Source organism: Brachionichthys hirsutus, chromosome 4, assembly GCF_040956055.1.
Source record: "Brachionichthys hirsutus isolate HB-005 chromosome 4, CSIRO-AGI_Bhir_v1, whole genome shotgun sequence".
NCBI classification, from domain to species: domain Eukaryota; kingdom Metazoa; phylum Chordata; class Actinopteri; order Lophiiformes; family Brachionichthyidae; genus Brachionichthys; species Brachionichthys hirsutus.
The window spans coordinates 13181511-13196868 of NC_090900.1; the positions used below are offsets into that span (position 1 = coordinate 13181511).

Below are 15358 nucleotides of genomic sequence, written 5' to 3' on the forward strand. Positions count from 1 at the left end.
GTTAACAAGTGTAGAGAAAAAAAGACCAGATAATAAAATTAATGGGTGCTCGTCCTCATTTTTCTGGAAAGTGTACGAGATAATTTTATTTACGTATTTCTAAGACAGCCTTACAACTCTCAAAAGCTCTATGATGTCATGACCTATGACCTACTCTTTATACAAAGCGGCTTCACAGTGCTGTGGCTATACATGGTTAGCATGTTAGCATCAGTGGATAGCTATTTAACACAGCATCAACACTGCAATCCTTGGAAATGTTATTTCATGTTTTAAAAGTTTTAAACAAACTTTCATGTCAAATCATACAAAAAAATAAAATTGGGAATTCAGTCGGGTTACCCGATCTTTGCAGAAAATACAGGATTTAAAAAATGGGTAGAAAATGTAATTGTGCCGTTTTATGGAGAAGCATTTCCTTTAGTTTAAGGGGAACATTCGCATTGGGAAGTCCAGCTGTGCTGGAACGATGAGTCAGCAATTTCACTTTCAGTCATTTCGTTATTTCAAGGTTGATTACTCGATTATTTGTCATCCTGTTTCACGTACGACTTTGTTGATCTCCTTCCTCTCGGTCAGATCAGTGTTTTATTGCAGTGCGTTACGAGGTTTCATGACGCGGCTGCTCTTCATAAACTAAAATCCCAGAGGGCAACGAAGGAAATGATCGATCTCAATAAACGATGGCGATAATTCTCCCATGTTATGCATCCTTCCATAAGAGGCTGCCCTGAGAAGGAGTTATAAATCATGTTCAGTGAGGATCACATTGTTCACTTCAGGATTTGCTTTTGAAACCGGTCATTGTCTTTTTTTTTTTCTTCCTGATACATGATTAGGATGTCTTGTCTGATTGATAGGAGAATAAGGCCTTTAAACATAAAACTTACTAGAAATATCACCTCATCCTCTTCCTCTTCCTCATCCGGTGCAGAGGAAGCACAGCGGCCCAAACACCCATCCATCCTCCCAGCTCTGATCTAATGAGTCTGTCTTACTGAAGTGTCCGTGATCTGAACGCAGCCTGTGATGTGATGTAATACGAACCATGCTGAGAGCAGGGCCTGTCTTGCAGCCCTCGTCGGATCCATATTCCACAGCAGATGTGAAGTTCATGTCTGACCGTCAGTCAGCCGATTCACGCCCACCATCTTCCTGCTCCTACATGTTCTGCTTGCTGCATGTAATCCCATGATGGAAGCTTTAATTCCTCTCTTTGTTTCTAAATGAAGGGTTTTTTCTCTCTCCTCTGAACTTCGGCCTTTTAAACTCGTCTAAACCGGTCTTTGAAATGACCCGGTTGATTACGAGGAAACGTTGCTCCTCATTCCCTGGAGGTATGACTTTATTACATGTAAATTTACTGGATAAAATATAGCCACATTATTCAAGATTTAGTTTTGTGCCCTCTCTCTTTAATGTTTTGCTCAAACAGCAATTTTCGCAGAATGTACCGGGTTCGTATCCCATCTGTGCGGAGGTTGTATGTTCTCCCTGGGTCCGCGTGGGTTTTGTCTGGGTTCCCTGGTTTCCTGCCACCTCCAAGAACACGCAATTAAGGTGAATGTCTTGCATTAATTGCTGGCGACGCATCCGAGGTGTGCCCTGCCTCTCACTCATAGCAAGCTGGGATCGGCTCCAGCAACCCCCCCCCCCCCAGGAACTGCAGCTGTAGATAATGAATGAATGGATGGATGGGGAAAAACCTGCAAGTTTATTTTGATCAGACCATTAGATAAGAAATGCTTAAATATTTATGAAGTGTGCATGCCAGAAGTTTGAAGACAAGTTCTTGTCAGTCTAACACTATGATGAAGGTACAGTTACTATGGCAGGGCAGGTGAGGGGTTTAGGGGCACCTGCTGGGATCATCGTTTAAAACTGTGGCGGACGTCTTAAACGTCTTTACTCTCTTCACACATTTATCATGCGACGGTAATCCCGCCTGTCTGTGCAGCGACTGAACTCTACGCCTCACTCAGAACAAAGCCGGCAGATATTCCACGCAGAATTCTAATGACTCACCTCCTCTTCTCCTTTGCCCATCAGAGGAAAGATTTCCACGCACACACCGAAAAAAGATGATCCTAAGATTTCCTGTGTGATGGAACTGGAGTGAGATTGTTGGATAAAAGTACACCCGATCAGAAAATAATCGATCGACTTCACCTCCACCGAGTAAGACGAGCTTGATCAATGATCATTCAGGGTAAACCGTCCGCTCGAGTTCAACCTGATGGTGAAATCCAGGAAATAATAGCATTAAAGCCTGATCAGTGTCTCCTGCCTGCATCTGTAGTGAATGAGCTCAGCGGCCAACCTCTCCTCCCTCCCTCTCTCGCCCCCCTCCCTCGCCAAACATTATAGAGCCTCCGTTTCCTGAGAGGCGGATGAGTTAAAAGCCTGTTGTGTTAAAAGCAGTTGGTGACACGCATTAGGCATCGAGACACAAGTCAGTCCAGTTCTTCTTGACATTTTCTCGTGCAGGGGAACAAACACGGAATAATTAGCACTCCTGGAGCCTCGATGATTACAAGAACCGGGAAAGGTCAGGTAGAAGCACGTGGTAAGACAATGACAGCAAACAAAGCTGATTCAATAGCCTTTTATAACTAAACAAAGCCAGACAGCATGTTTACAGGCGATCATCAGTCGCAAACACACATCTTTTCATTCAGCTTTAACTTGCATATATAGCGAGATCAGAAATATAGTCCACACGCAAGCAGAAAGGTGGATTGTAAAAATAATAAAATAAAGGCGCCCGGTTGTCCGTCTGTGTGGCCCCCGCGATGCGCTGGCGACGCATTCGGGGAGTGCCCCGCCTCTCGCCCGTAGCCAGCTGGGATAGGCTCTAGCAATTCCCGTGACCCGCAAAGCGGAAAAGCGGCAGAAGACGAACGAACGGAAACAAAAAAAAGAAAAGCGGGTTCAGTGGAATCGTCAGAGCCTTTTCAAGTAAACAAAAACAACAGCCAAGCATGGGGGGGGGGGGGGGCAGTGAAAACAAGAGGCACCATTCACATTTGTTCTGCTCCTCGTTTAAAAGGGCATCATCTCAGGGTCCAGACTGAGCATCAAGCCCCTCGTCTCATCTCGGCATCATCGGGATCGCCTGAGCTCAGCGGGCCGGGCTCTGCGCTCATCAGCAGAGCTAAATCCAGCTGGCAGATTGATCTGAGATTCAGGAGAGGCCTCACCCACACTCGGGGATTAGACATCTCCCAAAAGAAATGCTTTCTGACCATCGCACCACATTTTAGTGTTCCCCTGGAGGCACACACAAGAAGGCCGTCGTTTCAGAAAACCGTCTCCTCGCTGATGAGGACAATAAACGGCGACTCACAGAAGGCTTAACGGCTGAAGCAGGAAATGAGTGCGAAACACAAGAGGCTCGTTTCAGTGCAGCTTCTTACTGTAACGTCGAATAATAAATTCACGTAAAGACGAGTAAAGCAACGGTTTCCCTGCAGTGGTTGGAAACCATGCAAATAAATACAGCGAACTTGATATGTTGATAAATACACTGTAGTCACACAGGATTACACTTAAAATCCAATCTATTGATAGTTTATGGCAGTTTAACTTAAAATGAATGTTTTAGAACACTAAAGTAGTTATTGATCCAAGTATATAAATGTGACCCAGCAACCGGAACTCCTGCCGCTTACAAATAAAAGTTCATGTAGTACAATTCAGCTGTAATGGCTCGAGAAGTATTAAACATTATGAAGATATTAAACGTCCTTCTAGTGTGCTATAGTCCATTTATTAAATGCTAATGCAGTGCATATAAATACTAAACAGAACTTACTGAAATATTACTAATAAAGTATTGTGTGCTACAATGTGTGTCTAAAGTAAGGGTTAGCTATGCTGTCAAAAGAAACGACCCAATGCCGAGTCAGCACACAGAAAACCAGTCAGTGGCTCCACGAACTGTCCAATCACCTGTCTGCAGTTTATGTGCAAAACAATTAGCTTATGTTAAATAGTTTTTACATTTTGACAATTACTTAACGTCGCCTTCTTGCTAACATCAGCTGGATGGATTAATGTCTGTGGGCTAACAATGAGGCCGAGGCCAGCGTATGTGAGCTAGCTAGCCCAGCTCTGGTCAAAGGTAATGAAATGAACGCGTCTTGTAGAGGCTGTAAAGCTCACTAGCTAACATAGTGAGCCAACCCATTGCTCATTGACACATGACAGTGTAAAGGCTGTTGTCTTCAGGGCAACAAGGATGATGGAGGACTCATTAACTCGCTTTGGAGGTGCTAACATTTCCTGTTTTTAAGATAAACCGAGCTAACTAGCTTCCGGGTTACCGTACCAGCACAAAGACGCGCTCCATCATCTCGTCTAACTTTTCTCCTAATTAATTGAACTGTTCCTTTAATGAGGCTCAGACTTACAGAAATCCCTGGATGAAGGAATATTTTTCCAATTAGACCTCAAGGCTGATTCAGTTTAAGGTTCTCTGATCCAAAAAGAACAGAAATGTCAATCAACACAGATTTATCTCAAAACTAAATTCTACATCTCATATTTTGTTTGCATTGACTGTATGTGCCCAATGAAAGGTGCAAGAAGGCAAATCCAAGAGCAACATTTGGGCTCCATACAAATGAAACGCATTAGTGAAAAAATGTTTTTTTGTGTGGAAACGCCTCATGAGCATGAATGTGATCGTGCTGCAAAACATGGACTACTTTTGACGAAGCATATTTATGTTCTTGAAAAGATGCTGATGTCGTAGCCGTCTATAACGTCGGTCTGACCTGATGACCAACAAGTCCACAATCAAAAGGCTCCGAGTCTCCGACACAAATTTGGCAAAACAAATAATCAGTCTCCAGCCCTGCAGCTCGTGGTAAGAGAACACCGCCTCCGTAGGGAACAGAGAGAACTTTGGTCCTCTTCATCACGACACACAGGCACTGAAAGGCATCTTCATCGTACAACATCTGGAAGACTTGGTGCAAAGACGACATCTCGCTGTTCAGGACAAGCAGATGTGTTCACAAAGATGTGAACAGCTTCTCTTCTTGCAACAAAACACACTGGAAGTAAGATTTGCAAGAATTTCCCCAGAACACCCTAAAAAGCGGGTTAACTGCATGGGAATATTACTTTATGGGCCAGCCAGGTAAAAGGCACTGAGTCTCTTTGATGCTGCTGCTTCAGAAGTAAAGGCAAAGACAAGCTACAGTGTTCCAGAACTTGTCTATTCACACCTGGATCACCAGGCTGTTACCACCATTACTTCATGGCTTTCTAGTCGAGGAGGAGGCAAACGGGCGAGTCGGCCCTGGAGGATGGAGCAGCTGTTGTCCAGTGAGGTTCTGCTGCTAAATAGCGACATGCAGCACATTGGGGGGGGGGGGGGGGGCACATGAAGTCAGGTCTCAAAGTACTTGTAGATGGCTGTAACATAAGTCATCACACTCTGCCAGTCTGGCCTCTCTGTGTGCACCATGTCGTTTATGTCCTGGAACACAGGGAGGAAAAAGATACAGATGAAATGAAGATTTGTGACCAGCAAACAATAAAATAAAAAGACAAGTGGTGGGAAAAGTCTTTGGGGGACGGATTTTTTTTTAATAAAAATCTGGTTTTGTATTTACTTTTTGGTTCAACTATCTGTAATTTCAACAACAGCAGCCTTCAGAATCAGCTTTTGATGAAGCCAGGCTTGCCCCGATTTTCAGACTGTCAGCCTATGCTAAGCTAACTGCTAAATTCTGATTGACAGAACTGTATTCTGATATGCAGAACAGTATTATAAAGTCATAAAAGACTTTGATGTATTCAACGCATTTCAGCTCTGACCCAAAACGTGCGTCTTCCTTTATAGTGCGTTTCCATGTTGTGGTTTTTGTTTTCCGATCAGTATTGAAGCTCACCAAAGTGCATTTGATGCCCACGCTCTCTGCAGCCTGGAAAGCCAGGGTGAAGTTCCTCCTCTGGGGAAGGACAGAACCACAGTGGTCATAGTGTCTCTAGCGACAGCTTACAGGAGGTTTGGGCTTCCTGGGAGCTCGACTTGCCTTCTCCTGGCTGCTGAGCTCCTGGTAGGGGATGTGTGCAGGGAGATAGGTGTGGAGCACGGCGCAGAAGGCCAGGCCATCGTTCCAGCTGCTGCTGAAGTTTGTGATGTCAATGTTCTGGAAAACAAAGTGACCATGCTCTTCATCTTAGAACAATATTTGCAGACCCCCCCCCCCCCCCCCCCCCAAAAAAAAAGCTATGAAATGTCATGGCCTCATCCAGACACGGACGGCTCTGTAGTTAAGAGATTCGGTGGTAACGGATCTGTTCAGACCAGGCATGGGCAAACTATGGCCCGGGGGCCATATGCGGCCCCTTGGGCTTTTTAATCCGGCCCGCCAAACTTGTCCAAATTATATCATAAAATTGCATTATAATTAAACCTCATTCATTTTATCTTTTTATTGTCATTATACATTTTACACTTTTTACACTGCAAACACAATGAATTTCCACCCCCCTGTAACGTTACCTGTAAAAGGCCAAATCCTTTCATGTAATGGCTCTTACATGTCATTTATATTAGCTCACACAAACACTCCTTCTGTTCCTGGCCCGGCCCCTCTGTCAACTTTTAGAACCCCATTGTGGCCCGCGAGTCAAAGCGTTTGCCCACCCCTGGGCTAGACCTGCAGCTCTACCCGTCGTCCCACCAGCAGCTCTCTGCCGACTTCGTGATTTCAGACACGTTCTAGATCGCACCCCCATGATTGAAGGAACGCCTTGCGTTTCCATCAGGCAGGCGATTCATAGGATGCGTTAAATGATGCGCACTTCCATAGATGCCATGGAAACCAGAACTCATCAGTTAACGGCGGTGAACATCGCACCGTCTATGTCGTGATAATCCTGCCGATCGCCGTTTTAGCACCAGTCACTGCCGGATCAATGCTGGGAGGTTTACTGTGTTTGCACACATCCGAATAGGTATTCATTCAACAACACATTCACGCTCGAGTGAAGCAACAGGAAGTGTCCAGGAAAGAGACACTGCATGAAGCCACTCCTTTTGATGTTAGCCCTGGCCCATCCTTTAGCATACATCTATCTCTGGTTCGGCTGTCCCGTTAATGGTGGAGAAACATAAAATGAGCAGGTAACATAAAACCACTGATCCTCACTTAAGGCAATCTTCACACGACTCCCTCTAAAGGACACATCCTTTAGTTCACACACAAAGGAGTTCTCCTGCATCAGACTCCTGGGGGGGGCTCCGTGGGCATTCAGTCATGTGGGATCAGATCAGCTGGTACCTGATAACCTTCAGTCTTCTTCTGGCACCACTTCAGCAGAGCGTTTCTCTTGGAGCCTCCGTACTCTCTGGCCAGAGCTGACAACGGGTCCTTCCTCTCCTCTCTGCAACCAACGCACAGGGAGCCATGTCAGCGAATCGCTTTAAGAGGGAACTGCTTTCTCACTGCTTTCCTCTTCTCTTTGAATACATGGTGAAGAGCTCAAAAGAATAAATGCGAAAAAACACGCCCACAAAGCGAAACATTTCAGTCTTTCTCCGATGGCAGCTGGACTCAAACTGATCTACTCGGTTAGGCTCCGCCTTCGTTCGCGTGTCCTCGATTCGCCTCGGCTCCACTCGTGTGTTCGGATTACGAGAATCTGTTTGACTTCCGAGTCGTTTGAGCACAACCACAGTAAGAAGAGGTGATATCGATAAAACGTGTTCGCAAAATCATTCATGGGAAATAAAACAGAGATTTGAAACCAGCAACTATGAAAACCATTTTATCAGCGAGTACAAAATAAGGACCGACCGCCGAGCAGGTGGTACCTGAGGCGACTGCGTGCTGTGGGGGTGATGGAAGCCGTGGGGGAGGAGGAGGACAGGGAGAGCGGGGAGGAGGCAGCACTCATAGCCATCAGGGAGGATGAGGAGGCCCCATCTGTAGAAGACATGTCCCTCTTCATCTCCTCACTGCTCCTCCGGGACGCTGGTCGGGACAGAGGACACAATTCTAGACAAGTTATTTTCTACACTAAAGCATAGAATGTTATTTAATATGGGAAACATCGATTTGGCATACGAGCTCGGGCCAGGAATGAATTATACTCGTATGTCGAGGTATTACCGGTTCCATATTTCTCATCTTTAGTTTTTGCAATTATCATCATCGTTGCTTCTTCGGACTATCAAAGGAAACGAACTCTGGTCCGTTTAAAGCGGACCGAACAGCTCTGGTGTGAAAGCGGGCTCAGCTATCATCATAGATAGATACGTATTGCAAACCCCTGGCAAAATCGTCATCATCAGCTCTAACCTGAGATGGATTTGGTGGAGTCCATGTTGGAGACCCTCTGGAGGGCAGATGGCGCGCGGGTCCCCGACACCCCCCTGAGAAGGTGCTCAGCTGTGGACACACAGTATTTACATCATACATGGTACAGTATTTGTTGAAGGGGCTTCCTGCGGAATAAGATGCAACGGGGTCATTAAGTACAACATTCCAGAGCCTCGGAGTCCAGGAAATACCGTCAGCCTCGTCCAGCAAGAAAACAATAAATCACCGGGACGTGAACGCAGCGTTGGGGACGATGGTCTGATCTGCACGTTCGCATGGAGCACTTGAACTGGCGAGCGATGAGAATGAACTGAGGGGAAACCCTACAGCAAGTTGCGGCTCATCATTTCCCGCTTATCGTCCACTCCAGTGTTTTGATTAACCGAAACATACAGTAAACCAGTTTTATCTCTCAAGTCCTGGGGGCAATCTGCCTAATTTCTCATGAGAGAGGAGGCCGTCTCATCGAGTTGGCCGTTAAGATCGTTTACTGTGACAGATCTGCGGCAAAAGGGCAAGAAATAGCTACTCGGTGTGCAACAGATCATCAACGGTACGCCGTTCTACCGCTTCAGGCTCATGTGTGCGTTCTGAGAGCAGCCGTCATTTCCTGAAATAAGGAAACCGTCCTAATTTGTGCGGCACATGGAGCAGATTTAACCCCCCCCACTTCCTCACCGGGCATGCTGATGTCAGCGTAGCTGGGCCTCTTATCGCTCAGTGGCTTAGGCGCCGACATCGACCCAGTCACAGTGCGTCTCTGAAACGGGAACAACAACACGCTGCTCATCCTGCGACCACGGCTGGGATTATTCGAGTATAAAATACTGTATACCAGTACACAGAAATCCAGCATTTGTGTATCTTGGATATCACAAGTTCTACTTAAATTATACCACTTAAAATTAAATTATACAATTATAAATAGATTAACTAAAAAAAATGCATTATCACAACACTGGAAATCACTTTTAATTCAATGAGTATAACTTATTATTTTAATTATTGGGAGGGGGGGGGGGGTGTTTGTTATTTTACAGCTTCCTTAGTCCTTAAGAAGCTTCTGATTATCACCAACCAATCAAATCATTTCAGGAACTAAATGATAGGAAGCCTTTCCTTCAGTACCTGTATGGGTGAAACGGCAGCTGCCGGGGGGGTCTTCATGGGACTGGGGCTGAGGGGGGTGCGTGGCAACGGGGCAGCGGAGGCTGTCGGAGTCACGGCGGCACCGTTGGACGGAGGGCCTAAGTTAGGAAAGAGAAAGAGAAAGGAAACAGACAGTTTAGCTCGGAGCTGCTCGACACACGATCACACACAGGCCTGGTGAACGAGGCGTGCGAGAGGCGCGGAACAATGGCGAGCTTAGAACCAGAACACGAAAGCATCCTACAGCTCGGATGCAGATGACCAAGGTTAGACCGACGGGAATAAAGAAAGCGTGAAAGTATCGGGCTGCAGTGTCAGAATGGGAACAAGAAACGCTTTTCACTGAAATCACTGGAACCAGCACAAACACACAAAGGGAGAGGAACGCGGCGGCACCTTGCGAGGCGCTGTCGAAGCTCTTGATGAGCGTTTTGACGGTGGGAGAGGGCTCTGAAGAGGTGGAGGAGCGCCGGCTGAGACCCATTCCCTGTCTGAGAGCAGCCAGGTCCCGCTCCACGGCGTTCATGTAGTTATACACTCTGCCTCGCTCCTCGTCCTGCCTGGGGCACACCAGCACGAACACGTCACGCTGCATCGCGCTCAGAGGATGGCTTTTATGCAAAATAAGCAAAGTGAGCTGTTGTTTTTCTTTGTTTACAAGCAGAAGACAGACAACGTTAGCCCAACTCTCCCCACGGGGGGGGGGGGGGTCTTACTTGCGGCTCTTGACCTCGTCCAGCTCTTTGCTCAACTTCTCGTTCTTTTCTAGGGCTTCCTGCAGCCGGCGACGCAGATCTCCGATCTCCTCCTGTGCTTCAGACTTGATGTCGTTAGCAATGACCACGGCCGTCTGCAGATCAGCCTGGAACTGACGCCACTCCATCGACTCTTCCTGCACGCACGCGCACGCACACGCACACGCACACACACACACGCACACACACACACTTAAACAGCAGCAGGGAGATGGAGTGCATTTGTTCTGCTGAATCATTGGCGCGGCATTCATATCTACATGGCCTCTTAGAACAAGCAGCAACATCTGACATTTATTTATTCATCAATAAGTCAGAACGTACAGGAAGACAGTGACATACGGGTATAATTTTGTTCTTGAACTCAAATACATTTTTCCCATATAAAATAACAAAGAAATGTGTCCTTTCTTATCGTATACGGGTTTCTAAGACCCGTCTGTTGTCTGTTTGTGTCCTCTGTGTTCATTGTCTCAGCTGCCGAAGACCTGGATGAATAAAGTTTCTATCTATAACAAGGACAATACAGAACAAAATGAAACTCGTCTTCCACCACATTCAGGTCACGCGAAGAGCGAAGTCGCTGCTCCTCAGCACGACCTTTGAACCTGCCCGTCTCCACTGCCAGAGGTGAGGTACCGGTTCGCAGTTAAGTTTACTAGATACATTTAAAAGAATGTATGTTTCCGTCTGATATTCACTCTTGAAGTGAATATAAGATCGTTATTTTGTTTAGACGTTTTGGAGATAACATCAGACTCCGATGGTTTGGACATGTCCAGAGGAGAGACAGGGAACATCTTTATGTAAATCCTGGAACCAACACTTTCGGTACACGGGGTCGACTTGCGACCACAATTTGGTTCCAAGGGCTCCGCCCTAAGCCGACTCGGTCGGAAGTCAGCCACATGATGTTAAATTACCGCAAGTATTTTGTGCTGCGTCATAATACTGCAAATGAGGAGTAGAAAGAAACGATTTCCTCTCGGTAGTATCGCGAGTGAGACCGCAGAAACTGTCGTACGCTCGATTCGCTCGCTCGCTTTCCGGTACGTCGTAAACAGACAAAAAAAAAAAACAACGGACCAGTGCGGCTATAAAATGGAACCGTCGTCAGCGGCACAGGTCGGGAGTTGACGGCCCCCTGCGTCGTTCTTAGAGTTCCTAACTCCGGCCTTCGTCTGCAGCGCTTACCCTCAGCCTTCGCTGAAGAATCTTAATCTCTCTCTCCATGTCATGCTTCTGGTCCTGTAGCTTCTTCACCGAGTCTGAAACAGGAGATGAATACACGACGGTAGCATCGTGGCCGACAGGCGACAGAATAGCCCCCCCCCCCCCCCCCCACCACAGGATCTCTAACAGCCCTCTCGCACCCCCACTTACTCTCCAGGTCTGCGATGATGAGGTTGTCGTGGAGTTTCAGAGCTCTGTGCTGCTCGACCTCGTCTTCCAGCTCAAAGAGGGTTTCCTTCATGTCTGCCATCTCCGTCTCCTTCTCCTGCCGGTCCATGCGCTGCGTCTCCAGCGTGCGCTCCTGTTCCGCCAGCTGCTGCTGCACCTGCTCCTGGAAGTCCCTGTACTCCCTGTCCAGCTGGACGCAGAGGAAGAGGAGGAGGAGGTCCTTCATGTCGTTAAAACGCAACGGGGTGACTAGCCGACGACTGTAAAGGAAGCTCCGGCAGCTTATCGTTTTTATTAATGGTGATGGACTGTGTACAAATGAGTGTATTAAATACACGTCTGCATATTTTGCTGTTTTTTTTTTTTGCTGGCGAGGCACAAACAAGGAATTTGTACCAGCACGTAGGTACCTATGTACGAAGGACTTTCAACGGAAACAAGCCCGCAAGGGCTTTTTTGAAATGCTCCTCTTAGACAGGATGTTTGACGTTATTTGTACTGTAATACATGCTACTGTGTGACTGTACTTGTACTCTAACATTCTATCTAATAAATATATTCATCATCATCACCACACTAGAGACCTGACGACTGAATTTGTGAATTTAGCGGCTCAAAAACAATTTGAGTTTGATTTAAACATTAATTTAGCAACTCATCATCATCATCTTCATGTTACACCTCAAACGCTTTAACTGACCTTACTAAAAGTCTCCTGCAGCCGCGTGAGGTCGCTGTGCGCTCGCTCCAGTTCCTCCTGCAGCTTGGCCGCCTTGGCTTCGGCCTCCTCCTTCCCCAGGCGCACGCCCTCCAGCAGCTGGCAGATGTCGTTCTTGTCCCCCGCCGTGTGAAGGGAGTACAGCTCCGCCACCCTCTGCCTCTCCTGGTCCAGCTGCGCCCTGCGGCGGCTCAACTCTGCCTGGTCGTTGCTCGCCGCCGCCTTGTACTCCTCCACCGCGGCGGCCATGGCGGCTCGGCCCTGCCGCTCGGACTCCATGGTGCGCTCCATCTGGTGATTCCTCTCCTTCAGGGCTCCGATTATCTCCTGGGCCTCCGCGTTGTCCTGCTCGGCCATCTTCAGTGTGTTGGACAGGTGCTGCTGGACCCCGAGCAGCTGCTCCCTCTCGAAGCGGCCGTTGTCCGCCAGGTCGGCGTAGCGCTGCTCCAGCTCCATGTAGCGGCCGCTCTTGATGTCCTCCTCCAGCACGTAGGAGACGTGGTGCTCCTCCAGCAGACAGCGCAGGTACTCGATCTGCCGGCCGTACAGCTCCAGCTTGTCGCTCTGCTGGCACAGCGAGTCCATGAGGATGGCCTTCTCCTCGCCGAGGCGCTCGTTCTCCCCGTTCAGCTCCTGGGTGATCTGCTGCAGGTCGGCCAGCTCCTGCAGCGTGGCCTGGAGCTCCTCGGCGGTGCTGTGCTGGTTCTCCTCCATCTGGTGGATGCGCTCCGTCAGGCACGCCACCGACACCTCGCTGCCGGTGCCGCTGCTGCCCCTCCTCGAGCGCTCCCTGCTGGGGGCGCATTCGGACTCGGACGACGAGGAGGCCCCAGAGGGGGCGTCCAAGGCGTCGTCGCTGGAGGTGACGGCCTGGTAGACCTCGCTGGACTCGCTGTCCAGGTTGTCTGCCGAGCCCCCGTGCTGTCGGCCCGTGAGCAGATCCTCCAGAGAACCCGGCGCGGACCCTTCGACCGATGAGGTCAGCGTGCCGGTCCCGCCGCCGTCGCTCTGCCCGCCGCACGGCGCCAGGTCCGGGCTCAGGGGCGGGTAGTTGAACAGCTTGTCGGAGGCGTCCAGCCTCTGCTCCAGAGAGAAGCCCAGCGCGTTGAGCCGATCCTTCAGCATCCGGTTCTCACTCTTCAGCAGGTTGAGCTCCTCTCGGATGCTCTGGTTCTGCTCTTGTAGGAGGATCAGAGTGGACTCCACGTCAGCTGCCGTAATGGCCGAGACGTGGGGCTTCTCCTCCTCTCCAGCGCCTCCTTCCGGCGGCGCCTCCTTCTCCTCCAAGCCGAGCCGGGCCCTCATGCCTCTCAGCTCACTGCGGAGGTGGAGGATCTCCACGTCTTTGCTTTGAGCCAAACCCAACAAATCCTTCACTTTGGACTCCAGCGCCACCTTATCGCTGATCTGGCCGTCCGATTTAGATTTGCTCATACGACCTTCCGTCTCCGGGAGGTTCTGGCTGCGAGGACGCTTGCCCGCGGCTACGTCCCCCGCTGGAGGCCCAGACACCGGCTGCTTCTTATTGGCCGACGTCCTGGATGTGCGCAGACGGTCTCGTGATGAATTTGGCTCCTTGGAAAGCAGCGACGCGGCGCGCTTGGATGAAACGCCTGAAGACGGAGGAGAAAGGTCACCCTTACGTTTACGGGCACATTTTTAGATGAAAAGTCAGTATGGAGGCATCGAAGTAAACCTAATGCCGTCTTTGTCTTGCCGTCTGGGTTGCTAGTCGTGGTCCCGATGGATGCAGTCCTCTTGGACTTGGAGACAGCACTACTCGATGTTGGATTCCCTCCAGCCATAGCTGCTAAAAGATCATCATTGCTTTTGACCTGCAGGCAGAAGATTCGACAAATTCACACACACACACACACACACACACACACACACACACACACACACACACACACAAACACACACACACACACACACACAGGCCCAGATCAAAGTTATGGTCTTACCTTGGGCAGAGGAGCTGCGGTGCCGCTCCTGCCGGCAGCCTTCCCGGTCCCAGCTGCGGCTGCGGCCTCCACCTTCCCTCGCTCGCCGCTCACCTTACTCACAGCCGGCCGGACAGACTTCTTCATGCTGCGCTCTTTGATTCAGATACATTTACAGCCCCGTCTGCACAGAGGAGGGAGGAGAAAGGAAGCTAACGTTAACAGCCCCCGTCTTCCATTGGAGAGGATTTAAAAACGTGTCTCTGAAATCCTTTATGAGGTAACTTTGAATGTTCTCCTGAATCCCTCCGTTATTACGGATGCAACATTTTCAAAGGACAGTCGTTTGGCAATTGCAGTTTCGCTCATTTTCTCCTCACTGGAGTTACATTTGGTAGCCGTTAGCGCAGCTGCAGGCGACCACCCATAACACAGGAATGCTACATCAGCAACGGGAAGCCGGCTCTCAGAGGCCAGCAGCGTCGCCACTCGACGGCTCCCGTGCGTTTAGGGGTCGTTCTGTAAGTTCAGGGTTTCACGGGCAACAACAACATCCCTCTGAGGATGGCAGATGTGCGTGTGCGTGTGCGTGTGCGTGTGTGTGTGTGTGCGCGCGCGTGTGTGCGGAGAACACCGTCCTCACCTGCAGCACGGCAGACGCAGATCTAGCAGGTCCGGGGCTGTTTTTCAATCGTAAAAGCAGAAATACGACTACGCCCTGGATCAAAGGGAAGCCGTTTGAAGGCAAAAATGCCAGTCTGTTAGTCCGTTGCCAGGCAACTGATGCAAGATATACCGGATTTCATCTTGCGCTGCCGTATTTGGGAAAGCTGTACTCATCCCAGTTCGCGCTGGCTGAACTCATTTAGCAGCGTTGCAGCCATGAAAGGATTTGCTCGTAGCTGCTGTGAGCAGATTCTTTGAGAGAATTCAGGGCGCCACATTTCACAGGAAGTCGAATCAGGGAAAACAAGAATAAGAGGGAGTCATCTTCAGTCATTTCGCCTTTGCCTGTTTTTCTAGCGGTGGCATTAAAACCGACGGAAACTA

At 49.0% G+C, this 15358-nt stretch overlaps 1 protein-coding gene across 1 annotated transcript; it reads right to left on the reverse strand.

The window, feature by feature from the left end:
- Nucleotides 1-5398: 5398 nt before the first annotated feature.
- specc1la (sperm antigen with calponin homology and coiled-coil domains 1-like a) lies at nt 5399-14455 on the reverse strand. Its single transcript, XM_068761069.1, has 15 exons — nt 14330-14455; nt 14062-14200; nt 12348-13978; nt 11630-11837; nt 11441-11514; nt 10208-10383; nt 9888-10051; nt 9471-9589; nt 9021-9102; nt 8322-8411; nt 7835-7994; nt 7302-7404; nt 6048-6164; nt 5904-5963; nt 5399-5488 (listed from the first exon to the last, which is right to left on the reverse strand). The coding sequence occupies exons 1-15, from the start codon at nt 14453-14455 to the stop codon at nt 5399-5401; spliced, it is 3339 nt and encodes a 1112-aa protein (XP_068617170.1).
- Between the last annotated feature and the right edge of the window lie 903 nt (nt 14456-15358).